Source organism: Phoxinus phoxinus (genome assembly GCF_949152265.1).
Source record: "Phoxinus phoxinus genome assembly, chromosome: 23".
Lineage (NCBI taxonomy): Eukaryota > Metazoa > Chordata > Actinopteri > Cypriniformes > Leuciscidae > Phoxinus > Phoxinus phoxinus.
Genome location: NC_136898.1, coordinates 15,551,346 through 15,573,350, shown reverse-complemented (window position 1 = coordinate 15,573,350; position 22,005 = coordinate 15,551,346). Strand labels below are relative to the sequence as shown.

At 36.9% G+C, this 22,005-nt stretch overlaps 3 protein-coding genes across 4 annotated transcripts; 1 reads left to right on the top strand and 2 right to left on the bottom strand.

The window, feature by feature from the left end:
* Window positions 1-978: 978 nt before the first annotated feature.
* vamp2 (vesicle-associated membrane protein 2) lies at window positions 979-7,413 on the bottom strand. The gene is made up of 5 exons (XM_079600005.1): window positions 7,047-7,413; window positions 4,341-4,440; window positions 3,763-3,921; window positions 3,438-3,489; window positions 979-1,928 (listed from the first exon to the last, which is right to left on the bottom strand). Coding segments are annotated over exons 1-5 (330 nt in total). The 5' UTR covers window positions 7,049-7,413; the 3' UTR covers window positions 979-1,911.
* A 4,023-nt stretch (window positions 7,414-11,436) lies between these two features.
* and3 (actinodin3) lies at window positions 11,437-15,277 on the bottom strand. 2 transcript variants are annotated; one of them, XM_079599837.1, is made up of 6 exons: window positions 15,172-15,277; window positions 13,819-13,876; window positions 13,474-13,528; window positions 13,357-13,398; window positions 13,075-13,229; window positions 11,437-12,409 (listed from the first exon to the last, which is right to left on the bottom strand). In XM_079599837.1, exons 1-6 carry the CDS (start codon window positions 15,180-15,182, stop codon window positions 11,780-11,782), a joined length of 951 nt encoding a protein of 316 aa, XP_079455963.1. In that variant the 5' UTR covers window positions 15,183-15,277; the 3' UTR covers window positions 11,437-11,779. The 2 variants fall into 2 exon arrangements, with proteins under 2 accessions (XP_079455963.1, XP_079455962.1); XM_079599836.1 differs by having other exon boundaries at window positions 15,059-15,253.
* Window positions 15,278-15,282: 5 nt separating this feature from the next.
* ap4m1 (adaptor related protein complex 4 subunit mu 1) lies at window positions 15,283-20,874 on the top strand. Its single transcript, XM_079599835.1, has 15 exons — window positions 15,283-15,519; window positions 15,983-16,068; window positions 16,178-16,284; window positions 16,386-16,482; window positions 16,571-16,681; window positions 17,665-17,745; window positions 17,833-17,895; window positions 17,989-18,055; window positions 18,146-18,199; window positions 18,959-19,065; window positions 19,146-19,237; window positions 19,504-19,548; window positions 19,682-19,732; window positions 19,818-19,935; window positions 20,014-20,874. The coding sequence occupies exons 1-15, from the start codon at window positions 15,462-15,464 to the stop codon at window positions 20,203-20,205; spliced, it is 1,329 nt and encodes a 442-aa protein (XP_079455961.1). The 5' UTR covers window positions 15,283-15,461; the 3' UTR covers window positions 20,206-20,874.
* The last annotated feature ends 1,131 nt before the right edge of the window (window positions 20,875-22,005 follow it).

Here is a 22,005-nt window from a genome sequence, read left to right as displayed (position 1 = left end):
CTCCGCCTCCTGTCACAATCAATCTGCTAATCTATGCCCTCCCCCCAGGTTGCCATGTGAACAGCCTTTCTATACCTGCAGAGGTCTAAGCAGCCTAATCTCTCAGGATGAAGCCGAAATACTCCACACACAAAATCTATTTACAGCGACGGGCGGCTAGAGGCAGAATCAAAGTGTGAAAGAAGGAAAGCTAATGGCGCTAACTGAGAAACGAGTAGGGTGGGGGTGTTCACGTGCAGACGCACACTTCACGCCTGGCTCGCTTCTTGTCGACAGATTGGGCGGATGAAACTGAAGGGTGATGCTGATGGAGGCGTAGGCCTATATGTGTGCGAGAGCAAACCGAGAAGGGCACGGTGAAAAAACAAAAACACATAAAGAAAAAAACCGTCCCCTCGGGTGCTTGGCAGTGTGTAAACTACAGCTGAACTCAACAAACAGGCACACAGAGAGGTGGATAATAGTGAAGGACACAAAAGTGCTCGCTGTGCACACAGCAGCAGCGTCAAGTCCTGAAACGACGTGGTCCCTTTCCTGCCTGCTTCACACACAAAAATATAATTTACAAATCTATTACTAAAATTCAAAGAAAGACTAAATAAAAAAGGCAGCATCTAGATATAAGAGAGAGAACCACAGCTGTTGAAACTATCTCACGTTGAAGTAGTAAGATCAACCTGTGTGCTTTCAGAAGGATGAACTCGTGCATCGGTTTGGCAGTAGTTCTGCCGCGAGGAAGTAACACAGCGCATGGTTCTCTCACAGTCGGACCTGCAGTCTAACCAGTTAAAAAGCGACATCGAAAACAAGCTTTTTGTGCATGATACCATTTCCCCTTTTCGGTCAGTCCCACCCCCACACTTTGTATGGAGACTCTCTGGCCTTGAAAATCTTTACCAGCAGAATGAATCGGTCCTGATTTAGTTTTGTTTCATGTCACTTACAGCGCAATTGAACCATGTCATTTTTTTTTTTTTTGTGCGATTAATTACGACCATTCATGGTCAAAACATAGTTTGACTGTTACAAATACTTGAGGTTGCTTAAGACCTGTTTTGGAATTCTTTAAGATAAATACACTTACTCTGTTTGATAGACAGCATAATTCTACACTGCTATTAAGGAATGTTTAAGAGATAAGACACTAAAGACATCAAATTAAGATAAACATCTACAGTCATTGGTCCAGTCTGTTGTGGCAGTTCACTAATAGAGTAGGTACTGTTGGTAAGAAAGAAAGAACAGGAGTTGAGGGGGCAACGTGTAGGTCTGAGATAGAGTGGATGTGACTTAGGAAAAATTTGCGGATATTAATTTAGTACCTCGGTTAAGAGAGTCCATAACTTGTGCAAAAATACACCAATACTCAGTTAGCAAGAAATAGTGAAATAGAGCGTGCAAGATACAAACATCCAGATTAAGAGGCAGTAGTTTAAACCTGAAGCAAAATAAGTATTACAAAACTTAAAAAAATATACAAATGCACACTCACACACAAACTACAAAAAACCATTATATCAGAATAAAACTCTACAAAGAACATTTGGAATATATACTGTATAATCTTATCGTATTTTAAGGGTTGTGATTCCTTTTTTTATCGGTTGTCGCTGCCACAAGTAATCAGGAGTTTCGTGTATGAACAGTATTTCAGAAAAGCCGGAGGTATTTACAGAGGATACATGGCCACACACTCACTGACAGGACGAACGAGGAGTGACAGGGGCCCAGCTGTGAGGCAGTGGAGGCAGGGGGCAAGAGGGCTCGGGAAGGGGCAGATTTAGGCTCTTTGAGGGCAAATAATTTGATTGTTGTGAGAAGTCGTTTTTTCTCATCTTTTTTGGGAGGGATTTCTCTGTGGCTTGGAATTGGGCGTTCATGAGCTCAGAGTGGGGTAGGAACATTGCGCTTTTAGGTGCTGAAGTACACTGTGAAGAGAAGGAAATAATTTATTGTCAATACTTGAAAATCACAATAAGAAATATAATTATATAACATGAGTCACTGTTGCCCGGTTTCAGGTGCATTTACACGACAATGATGTACTAAAATCTGAAACGTTTTCCCTTAAAACATTTTTTGCGTACAAATCGATCCCCGTTCACATGGATCCACGAAAACAACTAAAAACGCTGTATTCTACTGCCAGGCCAGTAGTTGGCGATGTCGCTTTGTAAAGAATCAACACGCCCCTATAGACTGAACACGTAACATACTTGCGTATGATGTTAACGTTTTCACAAATTCGCGTTTGTAAAGAAACTAATAATGTTACCTGCACCCTGTTTCCCAGATTATTTGTCAGCTAAAGTCCTGCAGATGACAGCTCCTTTTGTTAAAGCTACACTGTGTAAGATTTCTCCCATCTAGCAGTGAAATTGTATATGACTACCAACTAAATATTACTTTCTAGCCCCTCCCATTCCGAGGGCGTTTTAACTCCTACGGTGGCATATTATTTCAAGATTAACATGGCTACCAGTTCGACTTCGTCCATGAGTGTTCCTTCAAGTGATGAGGTTACTTTAGAAAACTATTAAAAAATGTATTTAGTTATAACTAAAACTATTTAGTAAGTTAACATGTAGGTTATGACCTCTATGTAAAACAAATAATAGTTTTACGTTTTTGTTATTTTGGTACCATTTCATTGCTAACATCAGCTATCAGGTTCCCAAACGAATGCAAGCTAATCTTATTATCACAAGCTATAATCTCACAAGCTAAAGTATCAGTGCTATCGTAATTCTGTACATTGTACGGGATTAATAGTGTAAGGCAATGTTTACGCGAGTAATCTCCCCCTCGCGTTTGTCACGGTTGCCACTGAGTGTAAAAGCTCAAAAGGCCAAGCTTTAATTTACAGGATATGTCCCTCTTTGGCTAATGTATTTTCAAGATGGAGGCGCAACATGGCTGCCACCATTCGAGCGACTCGCTCGTATGTATTCTGAATGACAGATTATACGCTCACGAGAATACTTGATTAGTTGGTGGAAGTAATTACACTCGAATTAGCACATATAATTTTGAAAGAACAAAGTGTTTTTTGCTAAGAATCAACTTAAAAAATGACACTGTGTAGCTTTAAAATTACAGATCGTATGTGTGCATTTTTATATCCCTGCGCTGCGTATGGATAGCCAGATCGAGCCCAGTGCAGTATGGGTGTTGAACTTTCCCTACTTTTCTGGCGAAAGAGAACACCATAGCCTCTTTCTCTGTTTTTTTCTAGTCGTGTAGCACTGATTATTTTTTTAATTGGCTTTCTACTGCATAGATAACCAAATTTCCACATTGTCAGTGGCAAACAACCCCTTTAAATAAAACTATGGAATACATTTTCTTTAATTACAAACTAAGTCAAAATTATTTTCTGTTGTATTTTAACCCAGAACATTCCTTTAAAAAATAATTTGAAGATTTTCATTGCTTACCAATGATTATAATGAGGACAATCACACATATCACCCCCAGGATAATCATCATCTAAAGAAAAGAGTTAAAAAGAGGGAGAATGAGTTAAAAGCAGTAAAAAATAGATTATTAAGATCTAACATTCATACATGTGATCCAATAATGTGTTACTGGCAGGTACTGTTTTCATTTAAATATTATTTTAAAATATATAATAAATATAAAGGACTCTCATTGTCAAACAGTACACTGATTTAAGGTTTACTGTTTGCTTGATTTAGATGTGTTGTCATGAAATACATTGCCTTTTTCAGTCTTACTCGAGGCACTTTGTGTGATGTTTACCTTGGCATTCTTCCACCAGTATTTATTCTTGAGCTTGGCGGCGCTGGTCTCGAACTGTGAGGCTCCAGCCTGCAGGGCATCAGCCCGATCATCCAGTTCTGACAGCTTCTGGTCCCTCTCCAGAACCTTGTCCACGTTCACACGCATAATGTCCACCACCTGAAAAACGACGAAGGGGAGTCTTAGTAAAATGTTCCATCCCTATATACGTCTGTTGTGCAGTGGTGTGCGGTGGTGTTTTAAAATGAGTTCTCACATATATGGAATATAATATTTATATATACCAGGAAAATTAAGTGTAACGGGGACAAATTGACATCTGATGATCACTTTATTTTCCGGGTAAATAAATATTACATAAAAAAGAGATGTTGGACAGTGTTACTTTATAAAAACACTTTTTAATGTCACATATTGTAATATTTGTGTTGTTTTATTTTTGTAATATTGATTATTTTCTCATCCAGTTTTTTTCAGGAGACTCCCTTGCTTCCTAAGGAGGAAACGCCGGCCTGGTTCTGAAAATGCACTTATCCCATCGTTTGACAAAAGATAAAGAAGAGATGGGGTCAACTCACCTCATCCACCTGAGCCTGTGTCTGCTGTAAGCGACGGTTGCTGGTGAGGTTAGGCGGAGCATTAGCTCCTTCTGGAGCACCGGCAGGGGCTGGAGCAGACCTGCAGATCAACATACAGGACAGTCACTCCTCTATACTACAATATTACTTATACTATAGAATAATACATGTTTGTATTTATTAGTACTGTGATTTATAGAACTTATATATGAGGAAAAGAGGACAAGGAACACATTTACATGTATTGTCATACATTACAAAACAGTGGTTTTGCTTGCATTCTTATTTTTTTTAGAATAGAGTACCAATTTGGAATTTGTTTTCAAATTGCAATTTAAATTAATTAAAGTCAGTTACAATGAAGAGCTATTTGTACAGGAAGTTATGTATTAATCGTCATGCAAGCAAGATTACAATTATATATTGTTATTGCATCCTAATGCAGACTAGCTGCTGCTGTTCACTCTTTTTAACTAGAGTGAAACTAAATTACGTAAATGTATTTTAATAATCGTTGTAATTACATTAAAATGTTCTTCCTTTCACTAACAGAAATGAGACGTGTAAGTAAAAGGATATTTCTGAAAAACTTTGTTTGCTAATGCCACTCTCATCCACCAGAGGAAGACAAACACACCCTGTATAAAGGTCACCTCTGGAAGATCCCTGGATCTAATCCTTGTTTGCTTTCCTTTCAGGGAAGGAAATACTTTTTTCTTACTGGGATCTTTACCAGCCATTTTTTCTCATTCTCATTTACCTCTGCTCCTTCTAATTTACAACAGCCTATATTTAGACAATAAGTCTTGGCTCCTCTCACCTCTTCACTGACAGGAAAATATTTAATTTCAGTATCAGTTGAATGGTTCTTATGGCCAGAACATTAATGCAACATTCTGGCAACTCAGATTTACATTTTTATGTCTAAAATCCATTAAAACAAATCATGATTCTTTGTAAGTCGACTTTAATCAATTCAACAAATCAAAAAACAAATGTATTACTGCTTGTTTTCTTTTTTCTTTTAAATACATCATAGGCTTTAAGAACAACTAGTCTGTGATTCACATTCAGCCATGATTCAATTCTAAATTAGCGGTAGTCCGATTTATGTGCAGACAAAATCCTAGTTTAATTATCTGATGACTACTGCGATGTAAATTTCTCAAGTAACATAAAATGTGTTATGTGTCATGTTTGAGTTTAATGAAATGACACACCAAACATGTGTACTGTGCCATCATAAAATTGCCTTGCATAACCAGGCCTTTTTTTCCGGTGCTCACTGAATAATTCTAATTGTGTGAGTGAGAAAGCATTGTACATGTACTAGTTTTACATGAATATGAGGTTAATCGATTGTTTCTGTGCTCTTCCTTGTACTTGAATGGTAAAGGCAGGGTCATATGAATGATGGGGAACATCCCCACCCCCACACAAGGCCTCTATTGCCTACCTGTATCTCTGTCATCGTTGCGTCACGATCAACATACATTTTTTTTTTTAAATAACAGGACCAGATGTTTACACTTGCTAATGCTACCAAATGTTAATTATCTATTTTTACATTGTGTAGGCAAATGCTTCAACCTTAATACAACAGAAGGTTATTAATCCAAAATGTTATAGCCTATCAAAATATCACATTCCAGACCCAGTGATGCCTTAATAAAAGTATCCAATAGGACAGGGACTGGCAACATATTATGAAGATGTGCGCCATTTACAGCCTCGATTATTTAAACCAGTTAAACGAGAGTGCCTAGAAAATACAAGTATACACGGCCATCTTTCCTGCAGAGGAACACCTGCGCCCTTTGTGCCAGTCTAACCAAATATCAATGAATATAAAGGCCCGGTTACATAGAAACGTGCTGGGTGGATTAGAGAATAATATAACTCGAAAATATAACAAATTGTATAGCCTTCTTTGACTGTACGCGAGCATATGACCGTCCGTTTACCAACCCCCACGACTCGCGTGGAATATCACGCCTCAGGGATGTTTTTTTTTTTTTTTAAACCGTGTGAGGTATATTTTTCACCATCTTCATCTAAATGTAATTTGTGGGGGAAAATAGGCCATGAATGAAATTCAGTGGGCCTTGGGCTAATTTAGACAAATTCCTGGGGTTTCCTTCCCCCCAATTGACATCGAAATTATCAGACAGATATTATGGTGGACAAATAGCCTATATCAATTGCAATAGCTACATAATGTTAATTCATAAATTATTTTCTTTCTAAAAGCGCGCGACCAATTCCAGCCAAACCAGTCCAATCCGGTGTCTAGGCGTGATTCTATCGCTGTCGATCACTCCAGTCCAAACACCAGAATAAAGCGAAAGATATCTACATTAAATAAATAAGTTCCATGGTAACAGTTTAATATATAGAGACATGAAGTGAAATGGAAAAAACATTGGCCATTGGGAGCCTATTTATAGACTATATTATAAAGCAAGCGCGCTCGTTAGAATTCAGTGTGTCTCCTGAAATACGTAACGTTAATAGATGTAGAAGAATGCGTACAATCAAATATAAACTTACAATAGCCTAATGAAGTAGGCTATGCTTTTTGTGCATAAATGTATTTACGTGTAGGTTTTATTAGCCGTGGCAGCATATTAATAACTGAGAAAATAATGAGGTTCTAAAACTTAATCAGATTATTTAAAATAAAATGTTTTGTTAATTTGTACTCACATTTTAACCGGGTTTTATGTGCGTCTACAAGAAGTGTGGATGAACGCGCTGCTTCAGGCGTTTCTCCCCGTCTCCCGGATAAATAATGCTCTCTCCAGGTTATTCCAGTAAAGAGGTATTCCTTGTATATTTGTTAAGTTTTGTATTTATTTATTTCCACCGGTGTGCCGCGCCTCGCTATTATTCCTTTTATAATAAGGGCGCTCTACCGCTACTCGCTTCTGTCACTATGTACACATAAAAAATAGATGCTCGGATTAGGGGAACAAAGATGGCTCGTTGACGTCACTCGTCATCCGGGAAGCTGCAGGTTGGAAGCACTGACCATGAGAGACAGGAGATGGAGGATGCATTGCATGTTGACAGCATGACTAGATGGGACAGGTCATAGTTATGCTATATGTGTGAAACGCATTTAGACGGATATGTAAGAGGACATTGGGAGGGGGTTCATGGATTGTATTTGCACAACATGCCCTGTGTTTAATTTATTTATAAAGGATTGCTGAAACAAACAAAATGGCGGTCTATGAAGGGGGTGAATGGGCTTCAGGCTGCGTATGGTCACTGGTTGGTTACCTTTTGGGGGAAATGGAAACATTTAGATATCACTTAAAAACCTTAGAAGCGGTATATTATTATAACGTATCCCAAAAGCAAATGGGTTACTAATACAATTTCAGTTTAGCACTAGAATTAGTGAATGTTTCTACATATTTCGGGTTTACTTATTGTGCATTACGATGATATCTACTGTATGACATTTATATGTCTTCAAAATGTAATAGTACAAAAGAAATATGAAAAAAATTTGGCAGCGGTGGGATTCGAACCCACGCCCCCGAAGAGACTGGAGCCTTAATCCAGCGCCTTAGACCGCTCGGCCACGCTACCACTGGATGTAGCTGTTTGTCTACGACTTTAAAAAGGGTGATTACCCATATGTTATATCTTAAAAAGGGTTTTAATTTGTTTTTTATTCAGGCGTATATATGTTATCGTTCTTATCATCCATAAGGAAAAGCACTGATAGTCGTTGTTTGTTATAGCAGTCACATATTATGATCATGACACTTATCAAAGCGACAATATCGCTCTACAGGTTATATTCAAATAATGATCGAATGTAGCGTTATCCTTCATTTAAAATAATACGTGGACACGATCATATGGTTATTTGACCACTAGATGTCGATATATACATATATAATACTTGCCTACAAGAAAAACGTTATTAAATACAAATGGATGTAACGATAACATGAATGCAAATCTACCATTGTTTTAAGCCTTAAAAATATGTTCACATCATAATGAAATAGAACGGTGCTTCTAAACTCGTTTCAAAAAGTGTGTCCTTGATCAGTTCGTCTGCTTGGAACTTTGTATACCATTTCAAAATAAAATTCTTTAGAGTGACTCACTCAGCTTCCACCCCTGTGAACCTATAGTATCCAGCTGCAGACCCGCAGCACCACCAGTTTCAGAACCCCAGCGCCAGAACCGGAAGTAGGGGCGGAGCTTACGTTCTAACACCAGCGCCAGAACCGGAAGTGAGGTGCGGAGCTTACGTTCTAAACCGAGTAACGCGTTTTGTAGCGTAATTTGCTTAGACACGAAACGGTATACTTTTATTACACACGAAACGTCATACTTAATACGTATGTTATAATGATACATTAAGGTACAGAAACATTGGGCTTCACCATATTTTTAATATCGTGGTCCGTTGTATGCATTTATAGTTACTATGGTTCTTTTTTTATAATAATTTTTACAATGTATTTACCTACATATTGTAAATACAGTTATGATAACACATTTATTTCTATTTGTATATAGGACAGTTAAGCTGTCATTTGTAACTATACAAGAATATAGAAACTATTTAGCTATTTTAGTAAAATGTTCTTATTAAAGTGGTACTACTTACAAGCAGGAGTATGTTGTTTGTGCACCACAAATTGACACTTACCAATCAGGTATTTCAAATAATTGTAAACTAGCATGAGAGAAAATGCCACAAACTATTGTAAAGTGACACATACCATTGTTAAAGTAATTATGAAAACTGTCACCAATCATTCAGAAGTGTGCTGGACCTTGACACTGCTTTTCACAATGCAGAGTAGTGTACATCTGTAGATCCTATATTATAATGTGGATACAGCAAGTCAAATATTTGAACAAAACATTCGGGAATCTCCAGAAGGAATATATATTAAATTAATTTGTAGTTATTGTAGACTAATCCTCAATGTTTAGTCAATGGTAGCTTATCAAATGTATACACCTTTTTCAGTAAGCAGAGACAGAAAAGAGACTCAACAAATATGTAAGTTAAAGTAATGAATATTTAGAATAAAAAAGGAAAAATTACATAAAAGCAGATCATCATTCATTCAGCGCTGTGTCACGTGACAAGCAGTGACGCGTCACCTTGGAAACCATAAAGTGACAGATTCGAAATAACGGTCGCCTTGAAAAACTCACGCTGGGGGGTCAATTAGAATATTTTAAACTTACGTGTGAAAGGGTTAACATTCTTTAAATTAGTGAAAATTCTGTCATCGTTTACATGCTTGTCTCATTGTAAATAACTCCACCCCTCACTTCCGGTTCTGGCGCTGGGGTTCTGGCGCTGGGGTTCTGAAACTGGTGGTGCTGCGGGTCTGCAGCTGGATATATCTCCTGTGAACACCCACAGCCCGTCAACCCCCTCCCCTCCACTCATGTTAACTGTTCTTTTTTAATTAAATAAAATACATTTTACGTGTTTTATAAAATGCTTTGATGTAAATTTAAAATAGTATGTGTCTATTTATTCATTTAATGAGTAAACGTATCTATTTGTGAATAAATAGCGAAAAGACCATCGATTTTAAAATCTACCAATGGGATCGCAGGAAACACAAGCATGTTAACATGAGAGCGGAAAGAAACTGAATTTAACATCTATAGTTTACCTTTTAAAAATCTCAAAAATTAATTATCTGCTACTATTCATGAAATGTATGATGAAATACTTGTTTTGTATTTTGAATCCTTTAACTGAGTTAGAATCACAACCATGATTTAAAACACATGCTTGGTTTACAAAACCATCCCGAGACCGTTGTTCGAGTACGTCAGTGAGGTACATCCTTACCTGTTACCTTAGCAATAAGGTTTCAGTACATGATGATTGGATTCTATGAATACGTGATTATTTTCCGTGTTTGTTTTGGGCTGCAACCCCTTAACGAATCCTTTCTGAACCTGCTCTAGTTACTAGTTGAAAGATCAGACATGTCACTTATTTGTCTTTTAAGTTAGACTTTTTGTGAGTTGGACTGATGTGAAATGTGCTGCAGCTGTTACTAATACTTCATTATTTTAGAATTTATTTGGAGAAAAGCTACTATGTGTTTGACCACTTCAAATATATATTCATATATGAATTATCATTCAGATTGAGTGGCGCAGGCGTGAAGACGAGGTGGCCGAGTGGTTAAGGCGATGGACTGCTAATCCATTGTGCTCTGCACGCGTGGGTTCGAATCCCATCCTCGTCGAATTATTTTCAGTACGTTGTTAAGTTACGTGTAAACAGTATCAGGTAACCGGAAATGCAAAGAGTTATAATAATATTTTCCAGCTATCGGTTGCCAAGTTTCGGTTTCCGTACTATTATACAATGTACTGCTGGAAATCCACTTTGTTCTACACAGGAAATGCTTATGCTCCTCTGGTAACCGAGTAACCTGCCTGCTTTGGTCACTGACAAAACCGCAAATACAAATCTAAAACAGGTGATAATTATGTGTTTTCAAAAAACTACCGTATACGGAAGTGTTTACAGGCGCCGTGGCTTAGTTGGTTAAAGCGCCTGTCTAGTAAACAGGAGATCCTGGGTTCGAATCCCAGCGGTGCCTTTTGAATTTCGTAAATCGTGTTTCTTGTATTATATGCTCAATACGAAACAAAAAAAAATGACACCAGTCATGCATTTGTTTAGAACTTAAGAAATATTAGGATTTTGTGAAAAGTTGACCAGTTATACAATGTCTGAAGGCACATGTAAAAAAAAACCTGTGTCAGAGAGATGGCATTGTTTGCGATCTGTGCTCTGCAACATGCGTAATGTTAAAAGAGTCAGGACGGCCTCCTAACTTTTGAAAATGTATTTGGCAGCGGTGGGATTCGAACCCACGCCTCCAGAGAGACTGGAGCCTAAATCCAGCGCCTTAGACCGCTCGGCCACGCTACCCTATGCGGCCATCTAGAAAATGGTTTACAAATGGATAGAATATTCTTCTTTGTAGTTCTTTGTAATTGATTCACGAACAACTAACCAACTCATTGAGTTTTGAAATACGAAAGAATCTGTTTTTCTATAAGCGTTTCCTCTCCATGACATGACCTGATGGTGTCAGTATCCACATGTACTTTTCATTTAGGCTTAAATAGCCTACAAATGAAACAAATAGACAAAACGTATACATAATAAAAATAAAGTAAACAAATCAATGTTGTTTTTATGTAAAAAAAAAAGTGAGCATGCAATAACTGTGTCCATATTTTTTATTCTGCCCTCCATATTTGTTTTATTTAAATCTAACATTAGCTAGCCTACATATTATAAACAAGGACATGGTTTACTTTATTTTAGGAATGATACATCACTGTGATAAAAAAAAAAAAACATGAATGTAAGGGTAAATTATTAAATGCACATTTTTTAGATTTGAAAATCAAGGTGCTGGAGCTGTATGGCGGAATGGATCATATAGATCTTGATTGAAGTCATATGGGTCATAGGTTGGGTCTGGAGCATTTATGTCTTCTTTGTTCCCTGTTACTGGTTTTAACTTCTCAGCTGGGAGCACTGGTTGCGGTTCGATCATCTTTACTGGCCTGGGAGGACTGTCGATGAGGCAGTCAGGGTCCCAGTAGGGATCACAGTCATACTCCATTCCTTTGATAATTATTGGAGCAGGAGGAGGAGGTGGAGTGGATTTTTGTGGAGGAGGAGGGGCAGATGTCACTGGCTCTGATGCAGTTACAGGTGGAGACGGGGGCTTCTGAACAGGGCTAAGTTTACAGTTTGGGTGGTAACGTGGATCGCAAAGTATAGGTACCCCACCAGCGGGAAGGTACACAATATGTGGCTTGCATTGGGGGTCTTTTGAATTACACAGGTACATGACATCCATCTTGGAGACCGGTGGTAAGGTAGGGGGTGGAGGCTGGGTCGTGGGTGGAGGCGTCGACTTAAGTTGAAGGCCGAGGGTATTCTGGTATTTGGGTGCATCAGGGCCATAAGTGAGCTCCAGATGTCGCATCTGGTGGTAAAGCATTCGAAGTTTGTCTATCTCATAGAGCTAGAAGAGAAAAATAGAAGGTTGAACCAGAGAAAATAAAGCTCTTTTGAGCATTTCAGTAGACAACACTTCTGTTTTTACTTATAGTGTATATTGCTGGGTAAGGCAAAAGCTTAAAGTGACAGTTCACCCAAAAATGACAATTCTGTCATCATTTAAATAACATTCAAGTCATTCCAAATCCATGAGTGTTTGGTAAGTCTTTGAAAACTTAGAAGATCCAAAACTTAGATTAAACTGCTCAATTGTATGGCTTCTTTTCGTGACACCTTTATAACCTATTGGATCTTCTAAGTTTTGGTCACCTGGACTTTCAAAAGAGGGACAGAACTTTTCAGATTTCATAAAAAATATCTTAATTTTTACAAGGGTGAATAAATGATGACATAATTTTCATTTTTGGGTGAACTATCCCTTGATGTACCGAAATAAATAATAACTCAAAACAATATTTTATCAGTTATCAGAATCATAATTTGATGAAGAATTATTAATATTTTACTAAATGAATATAACATTGGACTTATTTGATATATTTAGACCAATTTATTAAACAGGCATCATTAATTTGATCAAGAACAGCTATTTACTACTAATACTACCAGTGGATTTTTATAAATCAATAATAAGTTATAAGTACAACAAAAAAACACTGTTCTTCTTACCCCTTCAATGTGGCCAATACTGGTGTAGTAACGATAGTAGGACTGAAAGTCTGGATTTTTGCGATGCCAGTTGGGGTCAGCGGCTCTTCTCGGACGTGCATGTGCCAGAAAATCATGGGCTTGTTCAGAGTCAATGTTGACGGCTGGATTAGATGCTGCAAGATAAATTAGTAATTAAAATAGCTATTATGATGGAATAGTCTAGAAGACCTTCATACGCGAATGTTGTTGCACTGGCAAAAGTGAAGGCACTAAATGTGATTTGAGATATTTCAATCTTACCTATGTCCTTGGAGATTTTTGCTAGAGATGTGGCCTGCGACACTGCGGAAATATTTTCTTTAATATATATTTAGCTGATTATTAATTTCATGAAGTTTTGGATATAAATAATCATACCTGGCAGAATTAACAAGCAGTGCAGAGCCCCAAAAAGGCACAGCAGATATGTCACCTGAAAACAGTTTTTTTTGTACTATTAACAATCCTTATGTTACCATACAAACATTGAAATAGATCTCCTACAACATTTCCTCAACTGATTAGTCTGATCTGTAGAAATGTACTAGTCGATGTTAATATAAAAAACATTAACTACATTATGTGGCACTGCTAGATTAATTGGAATACATAATTGCTAAAATGGCATGTCAATTACTGTAAGGTTTATATAAGCATTTGGCTTTGCATGTAATTGACTAACTTCTTAACTTTGCAAACGGAAAGACACACAAAATCACTCACCTTCTGTCTCATCTTTGGTCTCCGTCCGTCCAGATATGAGAATTTCAAATGGCAAAGCCTTTAAATACGGGACTCAATATCAGCAATTGCATCCTTACATTTGATTGGCTGTGGAGATCAAGAAGCTCCTCCCTCCTGTTTTACCACCCAGTTTATTTTTACACACACTTTAAAATCATTTAAAACTTGTCACCTACTTTGTGGGCCAAAAATAATAATAATAAAAGCTCAACTGAAAGTAAAGGTCAAAAACTTGTAAAATGTATATTGTGTGTGTTCCCCGTTTTTATTTACAGTCTCAGTTACCTAAATAGGTTTTACCAGTGAGGTTTTACAGAAACTTGTTAGAACAGAGATACATCTGCATTTTGTTTGATTGATCTTATGGCATAAATCACACCATTAAGGGATCTATTATGTATATGACATGTTGTAAATCGGTTCCCTCAGGCGTGTTTTTGGTACAGGGTCGAGAAGTCATTGCTTCAGCACTAGTTTCAACATCTCCGCTGTCTGGTTTGAAAAATAACTCAGATGTGTGTGTTCAGGTGATGATAACATAAGCACCCCTGTCTTTAGAGATGCCGCACAAAATTAAACCTTTACTCCAACAGAAACAGCTGGAGCTCTAATTTTGAACAAAAAATACATATCTTGAACCAAATACCTCTTGAAAATACCAAATCTTCTGACCTTTTACCCTGATGATGTAAAAAGTAGGTAAAGGTTTAATTAAGGAAAGGGGCTATAAGTCACAACTATGTTTTTGAATTTCAGTTTTTTTCCTCATAAGGTATTATGTTGCACATGTGGCGGCAGGAGAGAAGAAGGATCAGAACACTTGAAGGCAGAGAAAACTAGAGAGCGGTTTGCCAAACAGGTGTGATCGAACAGAGCTGGAATCTGAGATATGCAGGAAAACAGAGGGTAGCTGATGATGATAATGATCAAATAACAGCAACAAGCTGTTGCGCACACACAGGTCCTGTACGTTCAGCCTCTTTTCAATCTCATCCTCATGAGAAATAATGAAAAATTATCCCCTCAGTAAACCCTATTATTCACCCATTTTTTACATTCACCTTTCAGTGCAGTCATTCAACCTTCACATGTCTGTATTTGTCAAAAGCAAGATTCAGATTTAAGTTCTGAACATTTTATCTGAAGACAAATGTAATCAACGTTTATTAACACTACTGAGTAAGAACATTGAGCATGTAAGAGTGTTTTGTGATTTTACCTGACTGACTGCTCATTCATCTATTACGCATTGTGGACCACCAATAGATTTCAGAAACCTTCCTCTACATCAAAACACATTTATAAAAATATAAAAAGAACTTAAAATCATACTTTACAGTCATTTGCTGTTCATTTTGAGAGTAGCTTCAGGCTATTAGGCGTCGTTGTCGAGGAGCAGTTCATGCTCCAACTCAGTAGATGGCAATAAACGTTCCTCGCTGTCAGTACGCGAGAGTTAACGAAGAAGAACAAACCGGCTGCTGTTTACAGTCATAAAGCTAGCAGTTCTGAAACATTTGAGCAGTTAAACGGGGTAATTTTGTCCTATTTCAGAATACAAATGACGGTGGAAGAGAGAGCGGACTGGTTTTTAATAATATGAAAAGGAATCGTGTAAGAAAATGATAAGTCAAATTTTCATCTTGTCATCAAAGGGAGATCATCTCATATATAAAGACTGTATCCTTACCACTGGCTTATTAATTTGTGAGATGTAATGTGTTTAACGTTACACTACAGGTCAAACGTTTGGAATAATAACGATTTTTAAAAAATGTTTTCGAAAGAAGTGTTCACCAAGGCTGCATTTCAGTTTGTCTAAAATACAGTAAAACAGAAATATTTTGAAATATTATTACAATTTAAAATATAACTATTTGAATATATTTAAAATGTAATTTATTCCTGTGATGGAAAAGCTACATTTTCATCATCATTACTCCAGTCTTCAGTGTCACATGAAGAGAAACTGAGACTTCTTTCAAAAACAGTAAAATAATATAATTATTTGAATGGTAGTGCGTATCTCTCTGGTTGGTAGTGCGTATCTCTCTGGTTGTAGTGCCTGTAGTGCTTTTAAGAGTCATATGCCAAAATCTTTAATAATTTCTACATATTCGTTTTTCTTAATTCTTTGTGTCAGTTCGAGGAGAGGCCAGTAAAGACTCCATCAATGTATTCTATGAGATGGTCACAGCTCTTAGTGGGGATCAGCCTCCGGTTGTCATGGTAATGTTTGGCCATCTGATGTCTGACTAGTTGTTTTAAAAATAGAATGATTTTGCAGTGCATTATTTTGACTACCGGTATGTACTTACAGTTGTTTATCTTGTTGCAGACACACAAAGATCATCATTTCATTCATGTAAGGCAGGGTGGGCTTTACTGGGTGGCGTCCACCAAGACAAACCCATCCCCCTTCACCATAATTGAGTTCCTCAACAGGTTAACAAATCTTTATTTGATCAGTTATGCCATATTATTTTTATTATTAGAGTTACCTGTGTATATGGCATGATGATAAGCAACTGTTTTATGTCTCTTAGATTAGCAGCTCTTACAAAGGACTACTGTGGCAGTTTGTCAGAGAAATCAGTGCGGATGAATTTTGCTCTAATTTATGAGCTGCTGGATGAGATGGTGGTAAACGTTCTCATTCTTTCCTTTTTGTTTTTATATTAAACAAATATGTCTTAAAAGCACAACAATCCTCTATGTCTCTGATCATCAGGATTTTGGCTACATACAGACGACCTCAACTGACATACTGAAAAACTTCATCCAGACAGAAGCTGTGTCATCCAAACCCTTCAGTCTCTTTGACCTCAGTAATGTTGGTCTGGTAAGTTATTGTGTTGTTGTGGTCTTTTATGGCGTCTTGTTATGTTATGGCATCTATATGCTATTCATTTTTTTTCTCTCACATGTTTTATTTCTAAATATATTAGTTTTTTTGTTTGTGTGTTTTTTTTTTTTACAAATAGACTGGTCTACATTATAATAGTTTATCTTACTTTAAAGCAGTGGTTCTCAACCTTACTTTTATTTAGGATCCAGGAGTGGCAATATATTAGATAAAATCCTTAAAATCCATAGTTCAAATAACAATCTTCTTTACGATTTACACTTTTGATTACCAATTAATTTACATGACTTGATTAGGTTTTCTTTTTAATATTTTTGTACAAATAGCCATTTCTACCCAATAAAATATTTTAGAGCTTGACAAAATGTAAAAACATTTGTTGATTAAAGTAAAATAATATATGCAAAAACTTAAACTCATTTTATTTCAAAGCAACATTCCTCATTTTCATTTAGTTTTACTTGGAGCACTAAAATAACCAAAAGTTTAACTAAAATTAAAAGTAAACTAGAAAATATGAAAATAAAAACTAATTCAAAATATGAATAAAAACTATAATAGTATCTAAATGATGCCAAAATAAGACACACACACATACACACACACACACACACACACACACACACACACACACACACACACACACACACACACACACACACACACACACACACACACTGTATATATATACTGTTTATAAAATGTTTATGACAAAAAAAATAAGTTATTTTTACATTATGACTTTTCATTTAGAAGAAATATGATTTCAGCTTAAATCTTGATTTTGAGCTGTTTTATCATTTTAAATCATGATTTGTCTTAAGCCATGATTAATGATTTCTAAGTCCCCATAGTGGACCCTGCCCTTTTAGTTCAGAACCACTTCTTTTTAAGGCATTGGTTATTCACCTAAATTAACCATATAACTCTTTTTAAATCTTAATTTTATTTTTTTGTAGTTTGGGGCTGAGACACAACAGAGTAAAGTGGCCCCTAGTGTTGCAGCCAGTCGTCCTATAATGTCCAGTCGAGGAGAGCAGGTGGGTTTTCCTGGATTCATCAGTTTTACATGTTATCTGTGATGATCTTAGGAAATTAGTATGGAGTTTCTCTCTCTCTGGCTGCAGGGTGGAAAGAATGAGATCTTTGTGGATGTGATAGAGAGGTTGTCTGTGGTTATTGGTTCCAATGTGAGTACAACTTTAATTAAGTTTTAAAATAAAACTGCTAATTGCTTTCTTCACTTAAATCGCTTATCTTTTACATTGTATGCTTCTTTTAAGGGAGTTTTAATGAAAGCAGATATTCAGGGAGAGATAAGAATCAAATGCTTTCTTCCAACCTGTTCAGGTGAGTTGGCTATCTTGCGGCCCATGTTAATGCAGATTGTGAAAGGATCTTCCCTTCAATGATAGTATAATTCTTTTCTTCATCCTGTAGAGATGCGGATTGGACTGAATGAAGAGCTTAATATTGGAAAGTCCCAGCTGAAAGGTTGAGTATGCAACAATGATCAATACACACACCACACATATCTTTCATTAATGGTGCAGCAAGTGATTTTTGAGAAACGCTGTTGAAAAGTGGGTTGGACTGAACACCACAACATAGTTGTAGCCAATCAGCAGTAGGTGGCGTGTCCACTCAATTCAATTCATACACTCATGATGGGTGAGGAGAGACAGTGACTGTAGACAGAGAGATGGCTGAGAGACAAATAAAAAAAGTCAGAGGAATATCACTGGAAATACAAGGGTTATGATCAGGCAAGAGCTTCAGGACCCGTGTTAATATTAGAAAAGCTTCCCAGATCTGAGGAGACTGAAGCGGGAAGGCTGGAAAATGGAGATTGTGTTATTTCTGCTCCATATGCGAGTAACATTGGTTTTGCTATGTTTCAAAGAACCAAGTTATGCTGTTGTTGTAATGCTATAGTAACAGTTTTTGGTGTCATTGTTTGTCTAACAACAAACTCTTGCTTGTATAGACTCTTGTACAGTATATTCATTTTTGGTTCTTCCTTGTCATTCGTTATTCATCTTCGCTTTATTTTTTCACGAAGCATTATTTTGCTTCATCTCAGCTATGATAAAGAGACATCCACTTTGCATTGCATGTTTGTGCATTTTGGGGGTAGAGCAATGAAGGGAGGGGTGTGTTTGTTTGGGTTGATTTCGAATATCAACAGTGTTTCTCAGAAATTGCTTACTACACCTTTAAAAGTGATTCAATCTGTTTCCTTCTATTCTTCAGGCTATAGTTCAGCTGTGCGTGTGGATGAATGCAGATTCCACCAGGCTGTTAAACTGGATGAATTTGATACTTTCAGAATATTGAAAGTTTGTCCCAGCCAAGGAGAGGTAAATTGTCGCTACACACACAGAATTGCACTTTAGTGTAATTCCAGCATGGATGGTTAGTGATGTTTTTGCCTCTTCAGCAAACAGTGATGCAGTATCAGCTGTGTGACGAGCTGCCGTGTGCACCACCGTTTCAGTTATTCCCCTCTGTAGAGAAGGATTATGTCAACAGGTCTGTAAACTGATGCATATTTCATACCAAATGTATTCAATTTAAATGAATTGTAATGCAATTGTGAATTAATTTAAAGTTAATTAAATAAAAAAATATATACATTAAATATTCAATCATTTATTTCATTGTGAGTTGGAGATTTAATTATTGTTATTAATATTAGAATTGCTCTATTTATTATAAATTAGTGACTTATTGCATAAAAACCTCTCGAATGTGGTGTAATAACTGTAATTATTGCTTTAATAGATTTTCCTTTGCAGGGTGTTGATCTTTCTTAAACTTCGCTGTGATCTTCCACCTAAAAGGTTAGTCGGCATAGTGCATATAATAAGCCATACGTTAGATGAGTGGGGAATATGGCATAACCAATCCATCAAAATATGTAAATAATAGCACACATTTACATCACAAGTAATGTTCTTTACTTTTTTTCTGCAGTACGGCCCTTAATGTTTCCATCACCGTGCCTGTGCCTAAAGGCTCTGTAAGGTCAGATTATGCATCGCCATGATTATTAGTGTAATTCCGTTTTATGGACCATGTATAACCTCTTATGCTTCACTATCCTGTACAGTATGTCTCAGGAGCTCAGTAGTCCTGACCAGACTGCAGAACTGCAGCCGAAGAGCAAAGCCCTGCTCTGGGAGATCCCACGTTTTCCAGGAGGAGCGCAGTTGTCGGCACTGTTCAAGGTGATGTTATAATACGAATATTTGCTTGACGCAAATTGTCATCAGTCACTGATAATGTATATTCTTCTGATCCCACAGGTGGACGTTCCTGGTCTAAGCTCTGCCTCTTTATTGGAGGTCGGCCCCGTCAGTATGTCATTCGAACTGCCCAAACAAACCTGCACGGGCCTTCAGATCCGCTTCCTCCGACTCTCTCCAACTCAGACAGGACTGTCACAACGTTGGGTTCGATATGTCACTCATTCTGATTCATACACCATACGGATCTGACCTAACCAGATGGAACAAACATTTAATATGTACAGCACATCACTAGGCATTGAAGAAACCGCTTTGTGCCTCACCCATCCACAGAAGTTTATTATTATTATTTTGTTGGGAGATCAAATCAGTGATATTCTATGCATATGAACAGATTTACAGGTTTGTTCCTTTTATTTTTTTTATTTGAGAGCGAGTGAACCAACAACTCTTTGGAGGTAGTATTGTGGAGGTAGTAGTATTGTATATATAACAGTATTGTGTCCAGAATAACTAAACAAAAAGTGAAACACTGTCCATTCCTGTGTTTTACGTCAAATAAAATAAGCCCATTGGTGTATAAATATCAAATAAATGACTAAAAACGTTTAGTTTTGTTGTCGTATTTTTAATTAAACTTTATGCAAAAGCAGGTATAAGTGTTTTCATGATGATTAGAAGCTAAAAAAAAGTTAAATTATGAGATTAAATTCATGACATAATGCAAAATTATAAGAGGATTAAGAAGTCATATCATTGACTTTGTAAGTCAGCAATTTTGTCATTTTCTTCTCATCTCATAATTATGACTTACTCAGAATTTCTCATAACTACATAATTTCACCATTTTGTGTATTCGTCTTACTGATTTTGTATCTCATAATTATGACAATATATGAATTCCTATATTTTAATCACACTTATGATCTCATTATTTTGACTATTTTTGACAATTTCATCTTTTTATGTCATAGTTATGACCAGGGCTTGACATTAACTTTTTTGCTCACCAGCCATTGTAACTTGTGGTTTTCCAAAGGAACTAGCCTCTCAGCATTTTCACTGGCCATAATTTTGACATCAATACCTTGGGGAAAATGCCATTTTGACATTTTTAATACTATCTCATGATTTGGCAGCAGTTATATTAGCAGTCGATTAGCTGTGAAAAAGAACTCAATTTAGTACTGAGAGGTGGCTTTATGTGTGGGCCCTTTGGGTTCCACAAAATCTGTGGGAATGAGTAAAATGATGCGGAATACCTGCAATCCCACTACGAAATTAAAGCCCTGTAACATCAACTATATTAATTCGGAGCAAATTAAACGAGTGAGTGAGGGGGGGGCGGGTTTGTGCGTCAACTTGCTGTCAGAGAGATGAGAGAGAAAACACAGCTGGTATCGTCTATCTATTCTGCGGACAAGTTTCAGATATTTCAGTATCGATGTATTGAAAAATCTATATTTTTGACAATACATTGTACTTAGTTTATTATTTTCGATGCCTTTTTAAAAGACTACAATTGAAAAATTTATACCGCCAAAGTGGCTAGTAGGAGTGTCTGTTACACGCCATTGCTGAAATCCACCCGCATTTGGCTGGTTGGCGGGTGTTAATGTCAAGCCCTGGTTATGACCAATATGCCATATTTTTGAACTTATCGCATACTTGACTCAGTATTTCAAAACTGACTTTTGTATCTTATATTTATTATGATTTACTAAGGAATGTTTTTCTTATTTGGCAGAAAAGGGCTTCATAGTTTCACTGTGAAAAAGTGGATGGTTTCTCTCTGCGTTTAGGCCTAAAATGCAGTCTTGACATCTCATCTGTGTGCAGATCTGTCAAATTCCCTCATCAGTTTAAACCAGTGTGTTGTGAAACCTTTGCAGTGTTATATCTTCAAGCTATAATTATAAAGAAAACACAACCATCTTACACATAAATGGCACACCCAGACAATGATTGTGGACATATTACATTATCGGGTACATGGACTCTCTCAGAGAAAATATCACCCCTTTGATGCCATCACACAATGCTACTAGA

Excerpts from the sequence above, each read along its gene's own strand:
- and3 (XM_079599836.1), bottom strand. The coding sequence starts at position 15,078 with ATGAATGAGCAGTCAGTCAG. Across the intron at positions 13,529-13,818 it reads GACCAAAGATGAGACAGAAG|GTGACATATCTGCTGTGCCT; the intron begins GTGAGTGATTTT and ends AACTGTTTTCAG. Across the intron at positions 13,399-13,473 it reads CTGCTTGTTAATTCTGCCAG|TGTCGCAGGCCACATCTCTA; the intron begins GTATGATTATTT and ends ATATTTCCGCAG.
- ap4m1 (XM_079599835.1), top strand. The coding sequence starts at position 15,462 with ATGATAAGTCAAATTTTCATCTTGTCATCAAAGGGAGATCATCTCATA. Across the intron at positions 15,520-15,982 it reads TCATCTCATATATAAAGACT|TTCGAGGAGAGGCCAGTAAA; the intron begins GTATCCTTACCA and ends TCTTTGTGTCAG. Across the intron at positions 19,936-20,013 it reads AGTTGTCGGCACTGTTCAAG|GTGGACGTTCCTGGTCTAAG; the intron begins GTGATGTTATAA and ends CTGATCCCACAG.
- vamp2 (XM_079600005.1), bottom strand. Across the intron at positions 3,922-4,340 it reads CACAGGCTCAGGTGGATGAG|GTGGTGGACATTATGCGTGT; the intron begins GTGAGTTGACCC and ends GTCGTTTTTCAG. Across the intron at positions 3,490-3,762 it reads ACTGGTGGAAGAATGCCAAG|ATGATGATTATCCTGGGGGT; the intron begins GTAAACATCACA and ends TCTTTTCTTTAG.